The 22621-nt window shown below is 52.7% G+C and overlaps 1 protein-coding gene across 2 annotated transcripts in view; it reads left to right on the top strand.

The window, feature by feature from the left end:
• Positions 1-22621, top strand: part of BAIAP2L2 (BAR/IMD domain containing adaptor protein 2 like 2) — a 194430-nt gene that overhangs the window by 83966 nt on the left and 87843 nt on the right. For both annotated transcript variants that reach the window (XM_078683827.1, XM_078683830.1), the window contains exon 3: positions 1783-1869. In XM_078683827.1, coding sequence (XP_078539953.1) covers positions 1783-1869 — 87 coding nt within the window. The remainder of the gene's footprint in view (positions 1-1782; positions 1870-22621) is intronic.

Raw genomic sequence — 22621 nt, forward strand, 5'->3', positions numbered from 1 at the left:
ATTTCAGTGAGACAACAGGCACATAAGGGCCACTGTCCAGGAAAGGAGCTGTTAAGCTTTACTAGTGTTACTTTTTCAAGTACTAGCTGCAGGAGTCCAGTAATGTTAACAGAGACAAGTTGTGCTTACCTTTCGGCAAGCCTGCAATCAGGTAAGTAAGCAATCTTGCAGGCACCTTCTCATGCAGGCTAGTGAGAAACTAGCTTGGTGTTGATGTAATGTAAACTTGATTTATAGAGAGCAGACTAATCACCCGTGAGGGTCTCTAGGCGCTATGTAGGTGCAGTAGGTCAAGGGCATTAGTAGAAGAGGCAGGGCTTCAGTTTCTTGTGGAATGTTGTGAGTGTGGTGGTTCTCCTGTTATCCTGCGGGAGGGCATTCCAGGTCTTTGCTGCTATATAGGAGAATGAGCAGACTCCTGACCTACTTCTGCGAATGCAGGGGATGTGTGCAGGTGATAGCGAGGTAGATCAGAGAGTTTGGCTGGTGGAAGTGCAGATTATGGTTGTGCCAGGCAGGTCCCTTCTGATGCAGCGCTTTGAAGGCAAGGGTGAGTATTTTGAACTGGCAGCTTTTCTGGACAGGAAAACAGTGGAGATCTCAGAGGTGAAGCCTGTTGTAGGTGCAGCAGAGTAGGTTGAGAACAAGTCTTGAGGCGGCGTTTTGATGGTTTGGCGCTTGTGTAGGGTGTTTTTTTTTCTGTGGTAGAGGGGGTTGTCGTAGTCTAACCTACTCATGATCAAAGCCTTCCTGGTGTCCAATAAGAGCCATTTGGGGAGCATTTTAAGGAACATGAATTCCAGCCGAAAGCCGGACAGCTACAAGTAAATTATTTTCAGGGGCATAGCAAGTTATGTCAGGGTGAAGGAAGGGAAAAGAGGGATGGACAAAGACTGGCCTTTATCAGAGAACCAAAATACTGCAGACATACATGCCCCAATATGAGATGCCCCTTATACCTTATCTCATTCTTCGAGTTAGGCTGGCCTAAAAAAGTATCACATTGTGTGGCCTGCAGACCTCACACCAGAGTTGCAGAAACCGGTACTTAATTTGAGCCAGTAGTTTCCAGAGCTCGGCACCAGCATTTAATTGGCAATACTGGCACTTATGATGGTCAGCCACAAGGTGGCGCTGTTTGTCTAATTTAGAAATCAGCATAACAACAGTTGTTTATTCATTCAATATACTTTAAAAAGAACTAATACCTGCCACCCAATCTATTCTTATAGCTTTGGGGTTGTGGAATACTCTGAATTGTCACGCTTGTAGGAGTCTGATGGTTAGTAGTTGTGTTGGTACTGTCATTGGCAATGCTGGAAGGGGCTGTGGGTGGGGCAAGTGGCAGTGGCCTCCTGACAAGGGCCCTGGCACATATTTATTTATTTTAACAAATTAAGCACTGGCAAAGACCTGCTAAAGTGGGTGCTTGTTGATGCCACTGTTCACAAACTAGGTGGTCTCCTCAGAACCAAGCGAGGGAGATTACTCTTTCGTAGGAATAAGGGAGGGGGACACTTTTGGAGAGAAAACTGTTCTAGGTCCTCTGGTGCTGTGTGGGAAATCAACAACATTGGAGGGAAAAACTCAAGAAGGGTAGGTGCATGGAAAAGACAAGAAAGGTGAGGGTGCAACATCACATTCCTACAGCTCCAGACCTCACCCTTACAAGCAAATCTCTATGACAGACCCTCAATGTTTTCACTCCATTTGATAGAGCCCACCCTGTTTGCTGAGGACGCTGCTCACTGATATGTTTCTCTCTGATGCTTTCTTTTCCAGTACTGTCTGATGCTGCCGGTGTATATTTTAAAGCCATTAAAAAGATTGGGGAGCAGGCTCTGGAGAGCACCACCTCACAGGCCCTCGGTAAGTACAATCACCACTACCAATTTTAGGGCCAGATGTACCACCCACCAATTTGCGACTCGCAATTTGCAATTCGCAAATTGCATGTACATCAGTGTCTCAAACACTGTTTGCAATTCCTAATGGGGGAGCAAATTGCATGCCTCAATAATATTAATGAGGCAGGTGCAATCTACAACCCCATTAGGAATGGCTAGCACTCACAGGGATGGTGGCCTGCTGGGGTCAGCAGACCACCATGCCTGTGACTGCTTTTAAATAAAGCAGTTATTTTTAATGCAGCCCGTTTTCCTGGGACCACTGTCTGCCCTTAAAAAATATCTTTTGACCCATTCACAAAGGGGAAGGGGTCCCCTGGGGACCCTTCCCGTTTGCAAATGGTTTACCACCTACTTGAAGTAGGTGGTAAATTTCAAGTGTTTTGCGGTTGCAAAACATTCATACATACAAATGTGATTTGCTTTTTGGAAGTGACGCCCTTGGCACGCCCCTTCTTAATTGCGAGTCGCAAACCTCAATTTGCGAATCGGTAAATGTACCCATTCGCAAAATGAGGTTTGTACATGGTCATGCCCTAAATTGCGATCGCAAATGGGCCAATTGCCCGTTTGCGACCGAAATTTAGGGTCATACATCTGGCCCTTAGTCCCCATACAAGTGCATAGTGCCATGAGGCTTCAAAGGCTGCATGTAAGTGCAGTTGCTACTGCAATTCACATGTGGTTGCAGACTACCTCTGCAACTCACATGCCCTGGGTAGGTTCACACTGTCACTACAGGTCATGTGAGCTGGGTACGTGCACACTGCAGTTACACCTCACAGCCTTGGATAGGTGCACACTGTCACTACAGGTCATGTGAGCTGGGTACGTGCACACTGCAGTTTCACCTCACAGCCTTGGATAGGTGCACACTGTCTGTTTGATAGTTTGTAAAGCTTTATTTCGATCACCAGGATCATAAAAGCAAATTAAAAAAGCACATATAAAAACATTCAATTGTGCTTTAAATTTAAGAAAAAACACATTTTCACCAGTTCCGACCAATGATAACACCAAACATGTCTAGCAATTTGGAGGTTTGCGGTTAAATCAATCTGTTATTGTAAAGTGCAAGTGTAAACCCGGACTTCGTCTTGCTACAAGTGCCAAACACACAAAGGTTTAAAATTACATAAAAATAAAAACATAACATACATATATCTTTTTTTAATTAGGTTTCGCCCTGGGCGTTGCAACTGAGTAGCAGTTGCTCCGCCCATGGCGAAACCTCATGATCCTACATATGGACTTTGGTTCAGCCTCTGTCTCTCATTGGCTAGCTCCATAAATGGAGGCTAGCCATTGGGAGACAGAGGCTGTCAATCACGCTTTCTCGTGAAAACGCGATTCGGGGGCGTTTCTGGGAAATTTTTTAAGTCCCGCCCCTTTGTCCCGGGCCGCGCTGTCATTGGCTGCCGGCCCGGGACACCCCCGTGACGTCATTCCCCGGGCCGCGCTGTGATTGGCTGGCCGGCCCGGGACCTGACTTGTTATTGTTGCTGTTGTGCTCTATACGCCTGTAGGGAAGTAAATATGCACTGCTCCTGTACTTCTGAGCATGGAGTGTTATACTGTTGTCAACCCCGTACCCGTTGTGAGCTTTAATGAAGACTAAGACATCGGTTTCCCCCTACTCAGGCACAATTTACATGTTTTGTCATCACTTGTTTTTGAAAGCACACTGGAACCGTTTTGACAAGGTTTCAGATCGCGGTGAAGGTACCTCGTTGATGGTTGGAGGGCCGGGGCGTGGGGGGTGAGGTGGATGGTCCCTCATTTCCACCTCCTTACCCCGGACATTTATTTCCACCTCTGCAACCCTTTCCCGCGTATCACACCGCCTAAAGCGCTTCTAAAACTGCTGCCACAACCCAGGCGCTCCATCGAAGGAGAAGAGCTGCACTGCAGCAGCACAGCGCCAGCACTGCACGGCCGCGGCCTGGGCTCCCTGCAGCGCGGGGAGAAGGATGCCCGGTCCCCCGGATACAACCGGCCCTCGCCCGGCTCTACTCTGCACCAGGCCCCGGGGCTCAGCACCCGCCGCCTGAAGAGCGCCCAAAACTGCTGCCACAACCCAGGCGCTCCATCGGAGGAGGAGAGCTGCACTGCAGCAGCACAGCGCCAGCACTGCACGGCCGCGGCCTGGGCTCCCTGCAGCGCGGGGAGAAGGATGCCCGGTCCCCCGGATACAACCGGCCCTCGCCGGGCTCTACTCTGCACCATGCCCCGGGGCTCAGCACCCGCCGCCTGAAGAGCGCCCAAAACTGCTGCCACAACCCAGGCGCTCCATCGGAGGAGGAGAGCTGCACTGCAGCAGCACAGCGCCAGCACTGCACGGCCGCGGCCTGGGCTCCCTGCAGCGCGGGGAGAAGGATGCCCGGTCCCCCAGATACAACCGGCCCTCGCCCGGCTCTACTCTGCACCAGGCCCCGGGGCTCAGCACCCGCCGCCTGAAGAGCGCCCAGGAGTAGGACCATGCCCGGCCTGCCAGGCTGCCTACACCACAAGTAAGTGGCACACCGCCCACCCCTCCAGAACACACAACCACACGGAAACCCACACTGCACAGCAGCAGACACACAAACCCATCACTGCGGTAGTAGGCCACACACACACAAGCACACACATGCCGTACGTCATTTACATTGCTAATAGCTTTAATATTTTCCAAAGGCGAAACCGTTGCATTGTAAATGCTTGTTTTATTTGAAGCATTTTCAGTGCACAGTTTTTACAGTTTGAAGCATTTTCAGTGCACAGTTTTTACAGTGCAAAGTACAAGCCCAGTCTTTACCATGCTACAAAAAGCAAGCAGATACAGGATTGAGAGTACATAGAAGGAGGCTTTCCAAGCTATGTCTAATGGAAAGTTTAAAAATCTAGGAGGGCCTTTCAATTGCAAGTACATAAAATACAAGTAGCCTAAGTATGATAACTGAATCATCTTGGATGAAAGACGAATGAGGAGGAAAAACACCACACCTCTAACATGAAAATACAAACACTTAACCAATAGCTGGGAGACACTTGATGCGCCATATCCAGGCAGACATAAGAAATTTAGCAATGTCAAACACTGTGACTATCTTTGTGCCCATGCTACAAATTCTGAAATCCTCCAGGTGCTTTCTAGTTCCCAAAGACCTACAAATGGGCATTATCCATATAGCGCTTTGTGAGGCATACGCTGGACGAAAAAATAATATATCAGTGAGCGTCTCTGGAGCTCCCACACAGACTGGGAATATGTCCTCTTTCTCTGCTACGTCTGTTCACTTGGTACAAAAGACCTTGTATCTAAACTGCATATACAGTTAGCGTGAAAGCAATGGCACTATTTCATCAACTGAGGGCTGGTAACAAGGGAGGGGCTTAAAATCCAAGCATTTCCCCATTAAAGTACCCGTGTTTACAGTGACCCTTTGGACTGACATGATATCCCAGTAGGTACTTTCCAGACCGGCTTTAGAGACTGAGATTAGATCATCTGGTGCTAGCCAAAGGTTCTTCAATCCTAGTCTACCCAAGAGATTTTTCACACATTCCAGCCGGTGGATGGCAGTACGCTTGGCCCTGGGATCCAGTGCCTTGTCAATCTCTCGCTGGCCAAAGGCCGAGTCCCTCTGGAGTGGATAAAGGCACTGGTGAGACCCATTCGGAAAAACTCCTCAATTCCCTGGACGGATTTGTCCAACCTCAGACCGATATCTTTGCTTCCATTCTTGGGAAAACTCACAGAGAAGCATGTGAATAAACATCTTTCGAACTTTATCGAACAGTCAGGTAGCCTGGATTACTCTCAATCCGGCTTCAGGCTGAACTACAGCACGGAGTCAGCACTATTGTTAGTCACGGACGATCTTCACATGTACCAGGACAAGGGTTACTCCGTGGTTCTGGTACTGTTAGATTAATCGGCTGCGTTCGATACTGTATCCCATAACATCTTGCTCGGACGGCTTGCAGAGATCGGCCTTGAGAGCATGGCACTGGCCTGGTTGAGGAGTTTTCTATCCGATCGCACCCAATGTGTTAACATGGGCGCGTTCCGCTCGGCGGAGGTAGAGATCACAAAGGGGGTGCCACAGGGCTCTTGTTTGAGCCCCACTCTTTTTAATATCTACGTGGCCCCCCTGGCTAGGATCATGAGAGCTTTTGGTTTCATCCCGGTGTCATACACGGATGACACACAGCGCCTTTTTCCGTTTAAATCTCTTACCACCGAGGTTAAAACATCCTTCTCCAACGGCATGAAGGCAGTTGCCCAGTGGATGTCCTCGAACTTCCTACAATGCAATGTAGGTAAGAATGAGGTCCTACTCTTTGGGGAGGCCAAAATCCAATGGACCCCTGATTGGTGGCCGCAAGATCTAGGCCCGGTTCCTGACCCTAAACAGGTCGTGAAGAACCTGGGGGTACGTTTGGACCAGGAGCTATCCCTAAAGCAGCATGGAAACAACATTGTGGGTTCTTGCTTTCATGTTATAGGTCCTCTCCGTAAAGTGTTCCCCCTACTCCCTGATTTCACCAGAAAAACCTTGGTGCAGGCCCTCGTACTTAGTCGTCTTGACTACTGTAACGGGCTGTTGGCATCGGCCAAGGATGGAGTATTAGCCAAACTCCAAGTAGTACAAAACACTGCTGCTAAGCTGGTCCTGTTTCCCCCCCACACCTCCGTCAAAACCCCCTTTGGACAAACTACATTGGTTATCAGTTCACCAAAGGGTAAAATTTAAGATCTGTTGTGTAATCCACAAGAGTCTAAACGGACTAGGACCTCCATATCTGACAGATACATTTGTACAATATAATCGCGCCCGCTCCCTTAGGTCTAGCAACCAGCTTCTCCTTCGAGTGCCTATCGTAAAAAAGGCAAGACAGGGCGGCAAAGCTCTGTCAGTGGTCGGCCCTACATTATGGAACAAGCTCCCCCTGATGCTCAGGCAATGTCCAGAACATCTGATTTTCAGAAAAAAAGCTGAAAACCTTCCTGTTTCAGCTCTTCTCTATAATGATTGCTCTCTTAAATTGTGCTTCTGGTGTTTTGGGCGCAGAGATACTCCTTCGGGAGTCGATTCAAGCACGGTATAAACCCATAAATAAATAAAATAAATAAATAAATAAATGGCATTTTAGAGGTCATCCCCGGCATCAAAAGGTCTCTTAGACCTACTCGGTAAGGTTCAAAGACTGGGGAAGACCATAGCCTAGGCCAATAAATCAGGATTCTGCATTCAACCTTTTAATTTAGCTGGCATGGTTCGGGGGTGGAGGACTGGAGGGAGCAGAAAAAAATGTGATATTACCTCTTTGGCGCTGCATCTCTTCTCGTCTTCCCTCAAGTCCTCGCTTTGCTCCAGCGGGAAGCACCCAGGCTCCCATAGCCAATCAGAACACAGCAGTGCAGCGTTGTGATAGGTCTGAGTGCTGTGGTTCGACACTCAGCTAGGGACTGGGAGCCTGGGCATGTTCTCCACCCAGGCTGTAATGCGGCCTGCATGGAGAACATGTAAAGTGCACATGACGGTTGGGCCAGCCTGATACGGCCGGCCAAACTGTCATGTGCACTGATAAGAGTGCATACCACTCCCGTAGGTGCCTGTTATCCCCCTGTGCCCATCCCCAATACTCTGACATAAAATATAACTATAATAAACCACGGTTTATTATTGGTTTATATTCTTTGGGTTGCTGGAAGGGGGCGGGGGGGGACACTCCTCTGCCATAGCGAAGGAGCTGCTGCTGTCTCTTAGTCTCCTTTGGACCAAATCAAGTTAAACTGGTACCAATGGGGTACTCATTGGAAGACCCAATATCCTTCTCAAAAACCTGTGTTTGGTTATTTTCGGTAATTGGGTTTCCGTGCAACCCCAAATTTCAGAACCATACCTCCCTGTTATAAATCTCTAGGGCCGGAGCGATCCTCAGCGTGATGGTCCTCTTTTGGATTTTCACAATATTAGCAGCTTGGTAGGTTAGTGATACTTGTGCTTTTTGGAGTAGTAAGCAGTGTCCCCTCTAGGCCGCACACGTGCGCACCTCCCCTGACATCAGCGCGCACCACCTAGCGTGGAGCGCGCACACAGGACGTCCCTAGAGAGTCGCGCTGCCCGCCGCTTTTAAAAAGCGAGCGGCGCGATCATAAAGGCACTTTTCCATGTGGCGGCGGAGCGGGCGTGAGGAGTTCAGGTAAGGAGGCGGGGGGGCTGGTGGGGGCTGGTGCGATTGTGGCGCTTGCGGCGCTTGCAGGCTTACTGCTGTGTGGGGGCGTGGCAGACTGTGGCCTTTTGTTTAAGTATTGCTGATAATCAGAGCCCATTCAGAGGCTCCGATTAACAGCAATACTTAAACAAAATGCCACAGTCTGCCTCGCGCTTTACTAACAAAAGCGTAGACACTTTCCAAACACAGCGTGTACTTTAGCACACGCTGTGTTTGGAAAGTGTCTACGCTTTTGTTAGTAAAGCGCGAGGCAGACTGTGGCATTTTGTTTAAGTATTGCTGTTAATCGGAGCCCGTGAATGGGCTCTGATTATCAGCAATACTTATAAGAGAGGCTACAGCGGCTGGGGAACGAACGGAACAGACGGCAAGATGGCATAAAGGCACAACAACGAGGGCGTGGCTAGCAGCCGATGAGGACGGTCGCTGCCTAGCGAGGCTCCCGACCCTTTGCCCATCATCCGTCACTAATCCTGCCTTAGACCCGGGATCCCCGTGGAAATCGGGTAGATCCCGGAGCCAACTTCTAGGTCCGTCCCGGTTGGGGACACGCGCCGCAGAAATAAACGCAAAGGGCGCTGGAGGACGCGGAGCATCCGCGAAGACCGGGAACAAGATGGCGGTGTCCTGCCTGGCGGCCGCCGACGTCTAGCGACGAACCTGCCCCTAAAGACCTGCTGCCACTGAGAGGGGAGCCATGCAGCGCTGAACCGCGGGTGAGCGGCTGAGGATACCCGGAGCGCCGGCGGACCCTGAGGTCAGTGCGGAATCCGAGCGGGAGCGGCGCGCTGGCGGAGCTCCGCCCACAGCCGCGAGAGGCTAACTCTGGACCCCGGCTTTGCGGCCTGCGATCCCCTGTGAGTGCTACCGGGCCCTGAATCCCAGCGAAGCGCTCGTGTGGCCTCGCACTGGGAGATCCCCACGGAGGTACCGGGAGTGGAGATTGCCCTGGGGAGGCCCAGCCCTGCCCGGACGTTATACTCGGCGGCCTGGTGTCGAGACCTGCGTTCCGGTTGGGTGACCGGCTGGCCCTGGCCGGACACGTGTTGGGGCGTCATCACTGCAAGGGGCCCAGAGGCGCATTGAGTCTGGCCACAGTACCGTCCCTCTGGACCTGTGGGACACGGGGGTGATGAACCAGGATCAAGAGGTGAAGTGCGCCCGCTGTGGAATTGCGCGCCCTACACTCCCCACTGCTGCACGTTGAGGTGGGCTTGAGAGAGTACTGATCAGGAGGAGTGGCGGCGGGGCCGGCCTGGCGGACCCCGGAGCGGACCCCTGACGCCCGGTTACCGGAGGCGCTGCGGAGCCCTAACAGGCCGCTGGTGCCGCTCTCGATCCCCACAGCACTACCCCAAAGACTCGGCTCACCACCGGACGGCGGTTGGCGGCAGGACCACCCTCAGGCGGCCGCGCTGCCTATAGTGAGAGACACCGTCGCCACCGGTTCAATCCAGGGGATCCGGGATTGCTCAGAGGTGCAGGATGGGAAAGCCTAAAGGTCCCAGGGGGGAAGGGAGCCCGGCCGCGGAAACACCTGGCGACTCCCCGCAACCCCCCACGGAGCTCCAACTGATGCAGGACCGGATTCTAGACGCCATTGCTGCCACGAAGGAGGCGCTGCAACACGATATTGGCCAAGTGGCGACGGGGCTTGGACACTTACGAGCAGATCACGCGAAGCTGCAGGACAGAGTCACGGCCACTGAAGCTGCCCTACAGGATGTCGTGCCAGCCCAAAAATCAATGGTGGGACAGCTCACGGACGCAATGGTGCGGATACAGGCCCTAGAGAAGAGGGCAGAGGAAGCTGAAAACCGCAGTCGGCGGAATAACGTACGCCTGGTGGGCCTGCCAGAAAAAATAGAGGGCACGGACATGGTGGGCTACCTGACCGGCTGGCTACAGACTGTGGTTGCCCCGGAGGGTCTCTCTCCCTTCTTCACCCTGGAGCGGGCGCACCGCGTGCCTTCCCGACCCCCGCGCCTGGGTCTTCCACCGCGCCCGGTGATCATCAAATTGCTCCACTATAAGGACAGAGACTGGCTCCTCCAGCGGGCCAGGGATGCGGGCCCTTTTCAGGTGGACAATAGTAAAGTCACACTATTCCCGGACTACACGTTCGACACCCAGAAGCAGAGAGCTTCCTTCCTCCCTATCAAAAAAGAGCTGCGTACCGAGGGATTGCAATACTCCCTGCTGTTCCCAGCCAAGCTGCGAGTGATAGTGGACGACAAGGCACTGTTCTTTGAAACTCCAGCGGACGCATGGACCTGGTGGGACACCTACAAGGCGGGCACAGATGGAGCTCGATTCAGAGCCGAGGAGGAGCGCCAGACCCATGAGATCAGGCGATCGAGAAGGCTCCGAGGGCGCAACCGGGGATCCAAGAAGCCGTCCACATCGCAAACAGAAGAGGAACGGAGAGCGGCGCTCCAGGCAGTTAAAGAGGTGTCGGGATCGGCGCCGGTCCAATCGGCAAGGGAATCAGCGTCGGAGGCCCTGGCCACGGGCTCAGATACTGACTTCTCGGGGCTGGATGGGGCTAGGGGCCCGAAGGTCACCCCTCAGACTTCGGGGGAAATCCTTGAGGCCTAACAGCTGCCCGCGGTACCTGAGAGATAAGAACCTGAAGGCGGCGCCTCCATGAACACAGGAACGGACTACTGTGAGACTTTTCTTTTATGAGTCGCATTGTGTATTGTGGGGCGGAGGGGCATGGGGACAAGGCTTGAAAGGTTTAGTAGCCAACCCACGCGCCACAGGGCCCATAAGGCCTCCGTGGTGAATACTACGGACTAAAGGTTTACCTGAGCACGTTTGCTCGCTAGTTTGGATGGGAGCCACTACTTTGCAGTTGGGTCCTGTTCTGGGGGAGGGGGGACCTGGAGAAGTTGGGGAGACTCGAGGTACAATTGGGGATGGGGAGTTGGGGGGGATGTTGGGGGGGGGAGGTGGTGGGAAGGTGTCTGGTGTCCGGAAGCATATGGTTATTGACTTAATTTGCGCTTATTGGGGTGATGGCTAATACGGGTTCGTTGAAATGTGTGTCCTGGAACGTGCGGGGACTAAATTCCATGGCAAGAAGGTATAAGGTACACGACTACCTTGTCCGCAGAGGAATTCACATTGCCTTCCTACAGGAAACCCATTTAACTAAAAAGGAGGGCGCCGCACTACAGAGGAGGTGGAGGGGTCACCTGTTCCATACCACATACTCAGCATTTGCCAGGGGAACATTGATTTGGATCCGGGCGGGGGTTCCCTTCCAGGTCACTAGGCACACTGTGGACCCAGAGGGGAGGTATGTGGCTGTTGAGGGTTTGCTCAGGGGTCGTCAGTTGGCACTTTGCAGCGTTTACGCGCCAAATGTAGAACAGGCATCATACTTCACTAGACTGACCAAACAATTAGCTTCTTATTTGACGGGACCGGTGCTGCTGGGGGGGGATTTCAACTCAGTGGAAGACGCCATTCTCGATAGGTCGCACCCACCTCTACACGCATCTCCGGTTCACAGACTAGCAAAACACAGATCACAATGGCAGGGGATGTGGGACCTGACGGATGCCTGGCGCATCCAACACCCAACTGACAGGAATTATTCCTTCTACTCGGGCATGCATGACCTCCACGTCCGCATAGACGCTTTCCTGTGCTCCCAGTCGGTGGTGCCAATGGTTGCCCGAACTGAGTACCTGGCACGCACGATCTCGGACCACAACCCCTTACTTCTTACATTAGCCTGGATGAACGAAATTTCGCCAATCCCAACCTGGCGGCTTCACCCGGACACATTGGACGACCCGCCGTTCAGCGGAGCATTGGAAGATAGAATATCCCAATACTTCGCCGAGAATGAGGGTACTGCCTCTTCAAGGGCTATGGAATGGGACGCGTTCAAGGTAGTGGTGAGGGGGCACTGTATAGGGAAGTTCGCGGGCGTGCGGCGAACGATCGTAGAAGACGTGACCAAGGCCGAGCAGGCCCTGAGGGAGGTGGAGCTTCGCCGACCCAATCGTCCCGACTTGCAGGATAGGGTGTGTTCAGCGCGGGAAGCGGTGGCGGTGGAAGTGGAGCGCCTACGCTGTTTTGATCACAAGACATACTTAACCAAGGCACTTGCTGAGGGAGATAAGACGGGGACGCTCTTGGCCTGGTTAGCGAACCCCGGTAGGGGTGCTGCCTCAATACTATCCCTGACCGACACGGAAGGCGATACGTATAACACCCAGCCGGACATATTGCAATGCTTTAAAGCGTATTACGAGCGGCTATATAGGGGAGGTCCAGAGGATCAAACCGAGAGGTTGGAGGCCCTGTTGTCCGAGATACAATTGCCATGCCTAGAGCAGGACCAAGCAGAGGCCCTCGGGGGCCCGATTGACGTAGCGGAAGTTAGGGGGGCCGTAAAGAGAATGGCGCGCAGGAAAACACCGGGGGTAGACGGGCTGCCCGTCGAATTTTACAGTAAATACATAGATATACTTGCCCCACGACTCCAAATACTATACAATGAAGCGAAGGAGAAGGGAGAGCTGCCCTGTTCAATGCGTGAGGCGATCATGATTCCCTTACTTAAACCGCGTAGGAACAGCTCTGACCCGGCATCGTATAGACCATTATCGATGCTCACGACAGATTATAAAATCTTGAGCACTATCCTGGCCACTAGGCTGGTGGCCCATATGCAATACTTGATCCACAGGGATCAGTCGGGCTTTATACCCACTAGACATACGTCACATAACATTCGCAGGTTGCTGAGGCTGGTAGCGGACCCTCCGCCGTCCGCCAGAGCCCCTATGGTGATGGCGATTGATATAGAGAAGGCCTTCGACAGCCTAGGTTGGAGTTACTTATCCAGGGTGCTGCGGGGTTTTGGCATCGGGGATGACTATGTGCGATGGACGGAGGTACTGTATGCATCGGCGGGCGCTAGGGTGCGAGTGGGAGCGTTGGTATCGGGTAGGTATGCAGTGCATAGGGGTACTAGACAAGGGTGTGCACTCTCTCCCTTGCTATTTGCCCTTGCGATCGAGCCATTGGCGGCACTGGCTAGGAGGGGTGACGCCTACCAAGGGCTGGAGGTAGGCGGGATTCATCACCACATATCGTTATATGCGGACGACCTCCTGCTGTTCTTGGATAATGCTGAGGAGGCGGTGGAGGGAGCGGAAACCCTACTGGCACGTTTCGGAGATGTTTCGGGACTGAAAGTGAATTGGGCGAAGACCTGCCTTTTTCCCCTCCGGAGAGCGGAGAGGTGCCCCATGACCCGTCCCGAACTCCGCTGGGAACCGTCCTGTTTGCCCTACCTGGGGGTATATATTTACCACGATCCCGCAGACCTGCTAGAAGGCAACATAAACCGTTGTATCCGAACGTTGCAGAGTAACATGACCTTTTGGGCCACCCTCCCTTTGTCCATGACAGGCCGAGTGTCCCTGCTAAAAATGATCGCACTGCCGCGATTATTGTACTTCTTCCGGACCCTGCCTGTGTGGGTACCGAGTGCCGTATTTCGACGACTAAAGTCTCAAGTGGTGTCCTTTCTGTGGGGAACTGGTAGACGGAGAATAGCTTTGGCGACCCTGATCCGCCCGAAGAACGAGGGCGGACTCGCAGTCCCTGACTTCGAGCTTTATTACTTGGCTGCCCAGCTGCAATTCCTCACACAAGAAGTGGCTAGGGTATACCGGGGCCCAGAGCAGGAGAGGGACATTGGCACCCCCCGCCATGTGCTGGCATATATCACCCTGCAGCAGAGGCTAGCACTCAGGGATCTGTCTCAGGAGGAACGAACACTGAGGCTATGCTGGAACCGCGTGCAAAAGCGTGCTGGTCCCGGACACCCGTACGCACCCGAAATCCCGTTGGGTATGCTTACTGCGTTACCGCATGGCGGCGACTGGTCGAATCTCCAAGGTTGGGAGGAGGCTGGCCTGCAGGTGGTGGGGGACCTCTACACTGACGGAGTGCTCTCGCCGTACCAGTCCTTACGGGAACAATACGACCTCCCGAGAGGGGACTACCTACTGCACGCGGCTGTGGTTCGAGTGATTCAGGCGCACTGGGGTGAGGGACTAATTGAGCCTGCGACGTCGCCTCCGTGTCAGTACGTGATGATGGCCGCAGGAACAGTCAAGGCTGTCACGTGCCTGCACTCCAGCATCCTTACGAGCACCTTGCTGCCCCTAGCGCGCCTAAAGGCCCAATGGGAGACTGACCTGCAGCGAGAGATCCCGGATACGACATGGGCCCAATTGGTTCGGAGGCCCAGGAAGAGCACTAGAAACGCCCGATTCCAATTAATACAGCTCTATATCCTACACAGAGCCTACCTTACCCCGAATAAAATAGCACGATACTTTGGAGCAGTTGACGCAGCGTGTCCTAGATGCGCGCAGGTAGAGGCGGACTTGCTACACATGCTGAGGGACTGCCCGCACTTGCAGGACTTCTGGAGAGAAGTGGGTGACACCCTGAACGAGGTCACGGACAGGGAACTACATTACGATGGCGCAACTACACTCTTACACTGGTTTCCACACACACGTAAGACTAACCTGACAAGCAAATTCATAGACATGGGTCTACTCCTTGCGAAGAGGGAACTCACCAGGGGATGGAAATCTAAGGTAGTGCCAACGCACCGGAAATGGCTAGCTGAGTTTCAGAAATGGGCGGCAGCAGAGAGCACGATCAGGTATCAACTGGCACGACGGGGACCTGACGGGAAGGCTCAGGAAGCGGCACTAGCATGGGAAATACTAGTCCAGGCACTCAGGGATAGTACAGTGGAGAGTGAAGAGGAGGGGGACGCAGAAGACCCGGGGGTTCCTGAGGTAACGGTGCCAATCCCAGCGCCTACCACGGACACACACACTCCTTGACCAACTACAGACTCCGCAGGTCACCAACACACTTTGGCATACTGCAAACCGGGCACGGGACGCCATAGAACACCAGAGGGGTGGGGGGGGGTGTTGGGAGGGGGGGGGGGAGTGCGGCATCCCATCGACATCGTATTTCGCAGATCACCCTGGCCGGAGGCTGGTTGGGGGGGTGTGGGGGGGAAAAAAAAAATTAAAAGCAGACAGCGGTAGATCACTGGATACGCCATCGAGTAATGGCGGTTACGTTACACTATGTGAGACAATTGCCACCCGGCCCCAGGGATGCGGGTAGTAAGGCTGTGTAAATATTGGTAGCAGGAGTGTGAGACATTGGGATCCCGCATATACGTACTTGTATACTAACTGTACTGCTTAATTTGGAATCTGCAATAAAAATTGTTTTACAAAAAAAAAATAAAGGCACAACAACGAGTGGGACAAAGGGCATAAAGGCACAACAACGAGTGGGACAAAGGGCATAAAGGCACAACAACGAGTGGGACAAAGGGCATAAAGGCTCAACAACGAGTGGCACAACGGGCATAAAGGCACAACAACGAGTGGGACAAAGGGCATAAAGGCACAACAACAAGTGGGACAGAAGGCATAAAGGCACAACAACGAGTGGGACAACGGGCATAAAGGCACAACAACGAGTGGGACAGAGGGCATAAAGGCACAACAACGAGTGGGACAGAGGGCATAAAGGCACAACAATGAGTGGGACAGAGGGCATAAAGGCACAACAACGAGTGGGACAGAGGGCATAAAGGCACAACAACGAGTGGGACAAAGGGCATAAAGGCACAACAACGAGTGGGACAAAGGGCATAAAGGCACAACGACGAGTGGGACAGAGGGCATAAAGGCACAACAACGAGTGGGACAAAGGGCATAAAGACACAACAACGAGTGGGACAAAGGGCATGAAGGCACAACAACAAGTGGGACAAAGGGCAGAAGGGCACCAAAAACGAGGGGGGCAGAGGGCAGAATGGCACCAAAAACGAGTGGGACAGAGGGCAGGAGGGCACCAAAAACGAGTGGGACAGAGGGCAGAAGGGCACCAAAAACGAGTGGGACAGAGGGCATAAAGGCACAACAACGAGTGGGACAAAGGGCATAAAGGCACAACAACCAGTGGGGCAGAGGGCAGAAGGGCACCAAAAACAAGTGGGGCAGAGGGCAGAAGGGCACCAAAAGTGAGTGGGACAGAGGGCAGAAAGGCACAAAAAACGAGTGGGACAGAGGGCAGGAGGGCACCAAAAACGAGTGGGACAGAGGGCAGAAGGGCACCAAAAACGAGTGGGACAGAGGACAGAAGGACACCAACAACGAGTGGGACAGAGTGCAGAAAGGCACAAAAAACGAGTGGGACAGAGGGCAGAAGGGCACCAAAAACGAGAGGGACAGAGGGCAGAAGGGCACCAAAAGCGAGTGGGACAAAGGGCAGGAGGGCACCAAAAACGAGTGGGACAGAGTGCAGCAAGGCACCAAAAACGAGTGGGGCAGAGGGTAGAAGGGCACCAAAAACGATGGGACAGAGGGCAAGAGGGCATAAAGGCACAGCAACGAGTGGGACAGAGGGCATAAAGGTCCAACAACGAGTGGGACAGAGGGCAGAAGGGCACCAAAAACGAGTGGGGCAGAGGGCAGAAGGGCACCAAAAACGATGGGACAGAGGGCAGAAGGGCACCAAAAACGAGTGGGTCAGAAGGGCACCAAAAACGAGTGGGGCAGAGGGCAGAAGAGCACCAAAAACGAGTGGGGCAGAGGGCAGAAGGGCACCAAAAACAATGGGACAGAGGGCAGAAGGGCACCAAAAATCAGTAGGACAGAGGGCATAAAGGCACAACAACGAGTGGGACAGAGGGCAGAAGGGCACCAAAAACAAGTGGGGCAGAGGGCAGAAGGGCACCAAAAATGAATGGGACAGAGGGCAGAAGGGCACCCAAATTGAGTGGGACAGAGGGCAGAAAGGCACAAAAAACGAGTGGGACAGAGGGCAGGAGGGCACCAAAAACGAGTGGGACAGAGGGCAGAAGGGCACCAAAAACAAGTAGGACAGAGGGCAGAAGGGCACCAAAAACGAGTGGGGCAGAGGGCAGAAGGGCACCAAAAGCGAGTGGGACAGAGGGCAGAAAGGCACAAAAAAGGAGTGGGACAGAGGGCAGGAGGGCACCAAAACGAGTGGGACAGAGGGCAGAAGGGCACCAAAAACGAGTGGGACAGAGTGCAGAAAGGCACAAAAAACGAGTGGGACAGAGGGCATAAAGGCACAACAATGAGTGGGACAGAGGGCATAAAGGCACAACAACGAGTGGGACAGAGGGCAGAAGGGCACCAAAAACGAGTGGGACAGAGGGCAGAAAGGCACAAAAAACGAGTGGGACAAAGGGCAGGAGGGCACCAAAAACGAGTGGGACAGAGGGCAGAAGGACACCAAAAATGAGTGGTACAGAGGGCAGAAGGGCACCAAAAACGAGTGGGGCAGAGGGCAGAAGGGCACCAAAAACCAGTGGGGCAGAGGGCAGAAGGGCACCAAAAGCGAGTGGGACAGAGGGCAGAAGGGCACAAAAAACGAGTGGGACAGAGGGCAGGAGGGCAACAAAAACGAGTGGGACAGAGGGCAGAAGGGCTCTAAAAACGAGTGGGACAAAGGGCAGAAGGGCACCAAAAACAAGTAGGACAGAGGGCAGAAGGGCACCCAAATTGAGTGGGACAGAGGGCAGAAAGGCACAAAAAACGAGTGGGACAGAGGACAGGAGGGCACCAAAAGCGAGTGGGACAGAGGGCAGAACGGCACAAAAAACGAGTGGGACAGAGGGCAGGAGGGCACCAAAAACGAGTGGGACAGAGGGCAGAAGGGCACCAAAAACGAGTAGGACAGAGGGCAGAAGGGCACCAAAAAAGAGTGAGACAGAGGGGCACCAAAAACGAGTGGGACAGAGGGCAGAAAGGCACAAAAAACGAGTGGGACAGAGGGCACCAAAAACAAGTGGCATTTGGCGCCGCGGACACGCGAGGTTCGGTTCCTGGCGCACATAGCCATGGTTGCAGCGCACAGAGACCCTCCACTGCCGCAAACAGAGGAAAAAAATTAGAGGGAACATTGGTTGTAAGTCCCAATTAGGGTTAGGTGATAGTCTTATACCCAAATATTCGAAACTAGACACTTGCTCTATCCGACTGTTACCAATGAACATGTGAGCTCTTCCTGCTTTCTTTTGGTGTGTTGAGCTAAAAACCATAGATTTTGATCTATTTAACTCAAGCCGCCGCTCCCCACAAAAGGCACACTGTCACTACAGGCCACATGTGCTTGGTATATGCATAGTTGCAGTTACACCTCACAGCGCTGGATAAGTGCACACTGTTGCTACAGGCCACATGAGCTTGGTACGTGCACACTGCAGTTACACCTCACAGCCCTGGATAGGCGCACACTGTCACTACAGGCCACATGAGCTTGGTATATGCATACTGCAGTTACACCTCACAGCCTTGGATAGGTGCACACTGTCACTACAGGCCACATGAGCTTGGTATATGCATATTGCAGTTACACCTCACAGCCCTAGATAAGTGCACACTGTCGCTACAGGCCACATGAGCTTGGTATATGCATACTGCAGTTACACTTCACAGCCCTGGATAAGTGCACACTCTCACTACAGGCCACGTGAGCTTGATACGTGCACACTGCAGTTAGACCTCACAACCCTGGATAGGCGCACACTGTCGCTACAGGCCACATGATCTTGGTATATGCACACTGCAGTTAAACCTCACAGCCCTGGATTAGTGCACACTGTCGCTACAGGCCACATGCGCTGGGTTCGTGCACACTGCAGTTACACCTCACAGCCCTGGATAAGTGCACACTGTCGCTACAGGCCACATGCGCTGGGTTCGTGCACACTGCAGTTACACCTCACAGCCCTGGATAAGTGCACACTTTCGCTACAGGCCACATGAGCTTGGTACATGCACACTGCAGTTACACCTCACAACCCTGGATAAGTGCACACTGTCGCTAAAGGCCACGTGAGCTGGTTACATGCACACTGCAGTTACACCTCACAGCCCTGGATAGGCGCACACTGTCACTACAGGCCACATGAGCTTGGTATATGCACACTGCAGTTAAACCTCACAGCCCTGGATAAGTGCACACTGTCGCTACAGGCCACATGCGCTCGGTTGATGCACACTGCAGTTACACCTCACAGCCCTGGATAGGCGCACACTGTAGCTGCAGGCCATCTGAGCTGGGTTCGTGCTCACTGCAGTTACACCTCACAGCCCTGGATAAGTGCACACTGTCGCTACAGGCCACATGAGCTTGGTATATGCACACTGCAGTTACACCTCACAGCCCTGGATAGGCGCACACTGTTGTGACAGGCCACGTGAGCTGGGTTTGTGCACACTCCAGATACACCTCACAGCCCTGGATAAGCGCACACTGTCACTACAGGCCACATGAGCTTGGTATATGCACACCACAGTTACACCTCACAGCGCTGGATAAGTGCACACTGTAGTAACAGGTCAGGTGAGCTCGGTTCGTGCCCACTGCAGTTACACCTCACAGCCCTGGATAAAGGCACACTGTCGCTACAGGCCACGTGAGCTTGGTACATGCACACTGCAGTTACACCTCACAGCCCTGGATAAGTGCACGCTTTCGCTACAGGCCACATGAGCTTGGTACATGCACACTGCAGTTACACCTCACAACGCTGGATAAGTGCACACTGTCGCTACAGGCCACGTGAGCTGGGTTCGTGCACACTCCAGATACACCTCAAAGCCCTGGATAGGCGCACACTGTCGCTACAGGCCATCTGAGCTGGGTTCGTGTTCACTGCAGTTACACCTCACTGCCCTGGATAAGTGCACACTGTCGCTACAGGCCACAGGAGCTTGGTATATGCACACTGCAGTTAAACCTCACAGCCCTGGATAAGTGCACACTGTCGCTACAGGCCACATGCGCTCGGTTGATGCACACTGCAGTTACACCTCACAGCCCTGGATAGGCGCACACTGTCGCTACAGGCCACATGCGCTGGGTTCGTGCTCACTGCAGTTACACCTCACAGCCCTGGAGAAGTGCACACTGTCGCTACAGGCCACATGAGCTTGGTATATGCACACTGCTGTTACACCTCACAGCCCTGGATAGGCGCACACTGTAGCTGCAGGCCATCTGAGCTGGGTTCGTGCTCACTGCAGTTACACCTCACAGCCCTGGATAAGTGCACACTGTCGCTACAGGCCACATGAGCTTGGTATATGCACACTGCAGTTACACCTCACAGCCCTGGATAGGCGCACACTGTTGTGACAGGCCACGTGAGCTGGGTTTGTGCACACTCCAGATACACCTCACAGCCCTGGATAAGCGCACACTGTCACTACAGGCCACATGAGCTTGGTATATGCACACCACAGTTACACCTCACAGCGCTGGATAAGTGCACACTGTAGTAACAGGTCAGGTGAGCTCGGTTCGTGCCCACTGCAGTTACACCTCACAGCCCTGGATAAAGGCACACTGTCGCTACAGGCCACGTGAGCTGGGTACATGCACACTGCAGTTACACCTCACAGCCCTGGATAAGTGCACACTGTTGGTACATGCACAATGCTGTTACACCTCACAGCCCTGGAAAGGCGCACACTGTCGCTACAGGCCCTCTGGGCTGGGTTCGTGCTCACTGCAGTTACACCTCACAGCCCTGGATAAGTGCACGCTTTCGCTACAGGCCACATGAGCTTGGTACATGCACACTGCAGTTACACCTCACAACGCTGGATAAGTGCACACTGTCGCTACAGGCCACGTGAGCTGGGTTCGTGCACACTCCAGATACACCTCACAGCCCTGGATAGGCGCACACTGTTGTGACAGGCCACGTGAGCTGGGTTCGTGCACACTCCAGATACACCTCACAGCCCTGGATAAGCGCACACTGTCGCTACAGGCCACATGAGCTTGGTATATGCACACCACAGTTACACCTCACAGCGCTGGATAAGTGCACACTGTAGTAACAGGCCACGTGAGCTCAGTTCATGCCCACTGCAGTTACACCTCACAGCCCTGGATAAAGGCACACTGTCGCTACAGGCCACGTGAGCTGGGTACATGCACACTGCAGTTACACCTCACAGCCCTGGATAAGTGCACACTGTTGCTACAGGCCACTGAGCTTGGTACATGCACACTGCAGTTACACCTCACAGCCCTGGATAAGTGCACACTGTCGCTACAGGCCACATGCTCTGGGTTTGTGCACACTGCAGTTACACCTCACAGCCCTGGATAGGTGCACACTGTCGCTACAGGCCATCTGAGCTGGGTTTGTGCTCACTGCAGATACACCTCACTGCCCTGGATAGGTGCACACTGTCGCTACAGGCCACATGCGCTGGGTTCGTGCTCACTGCAGTTACACCTCACAGTGCTGGATAAGTGCACACTGTCGCTACAGGCCACATGAGCTTGGTACATGCACACTGCAGTTACACATCACAACACTGGATAAGTGCACACTGTCGCTACAGGCCACGTGCTGAATAGAAATGAAGGGAACCCTGCCAGGGTCAATTTCAAGGTCCCACTAGGGGATCCTCACACTCAAACGAAGGGTGACAAGAAGTTACGTATCAGAGCTGACATTGATTCACATAGGGTCCATACATCTTTTTTTTTTTTTTTAAATATATTTTATTTATCAATGATTAGGATAAACTCGGTATAGAGGATTCCACATAGGTGCTTAGAGAAAACATATAAAACGTCCATTGATTTGCAATCTAATATACAGTGTGTCATAAGAGTTTTGAAATAACGTACATTTCTTCAAATCCCACACACTCCCACAGTCATCCACTGCAGATACTCTCACTCACAACCTCAAGCAATACAATATTTACACATTCATACATCGACCATTAAGAAGATACATGGCAGTCTGCAGAAAAAGATTTTCCAATGGCCACTAGAACTGAAACTGTAACATGGAGGCAATACACAATGAACAAGATGGTAAAGCATAGACTACATAGATGCCATCCATGTGGGTCACGCCTAACGCGCGTTTCGATGCTAAGCCTACTTAGGCTGCACCTTCATCAGGGCGAGGAGGGCCAAGGGAGGGGGCGGGACAAGGACAGGTACACTGTGGATGAGAAAGAGTTTGATTTAAGGACACATTTTTATATAAATTAATCACATAACATTCTTCAACATGATACTTTTAATAAATCATCAGACATTTCTCATCATTGGTCGAGTTTCTTGATAAACATTTATATGCAATAGAGATAAAAAAAAATGGAAGAGATTCATTTCTTACACATTAGGTTGATGAGAATAGCTCTATGTGTATGTCACCACTCTGATAGGTAGGCCTCACTCATTACATTTAGGGGTTCCTCTAGGGAAGTGTGTTCACGGGGCTTAGTCAGACATTCAAGCAACCATTCAATCACACAGGGACATCAATCTCTATGGGCGATGGGCCATTAGCTCCTAGTCCCTACAAGGGAGGAGGTGAGGTTTTTAATGGCGAGGTC

Source organism: Lissotriton helveticus, chromosome 1_1 (genome assembly GCF_964261635.1).
Source record: "Lissotriton helveticus chromosome 1_1, aLisHel1.1, whole genome shotgun sequence".
In the NCBI taxonomy this organism is placed as follows: Eukaryota; Metazoa; Chordata; class Amphibia; order Caudata; family Salamandridae; genus Lissotriton; species Lissotriton helveticus.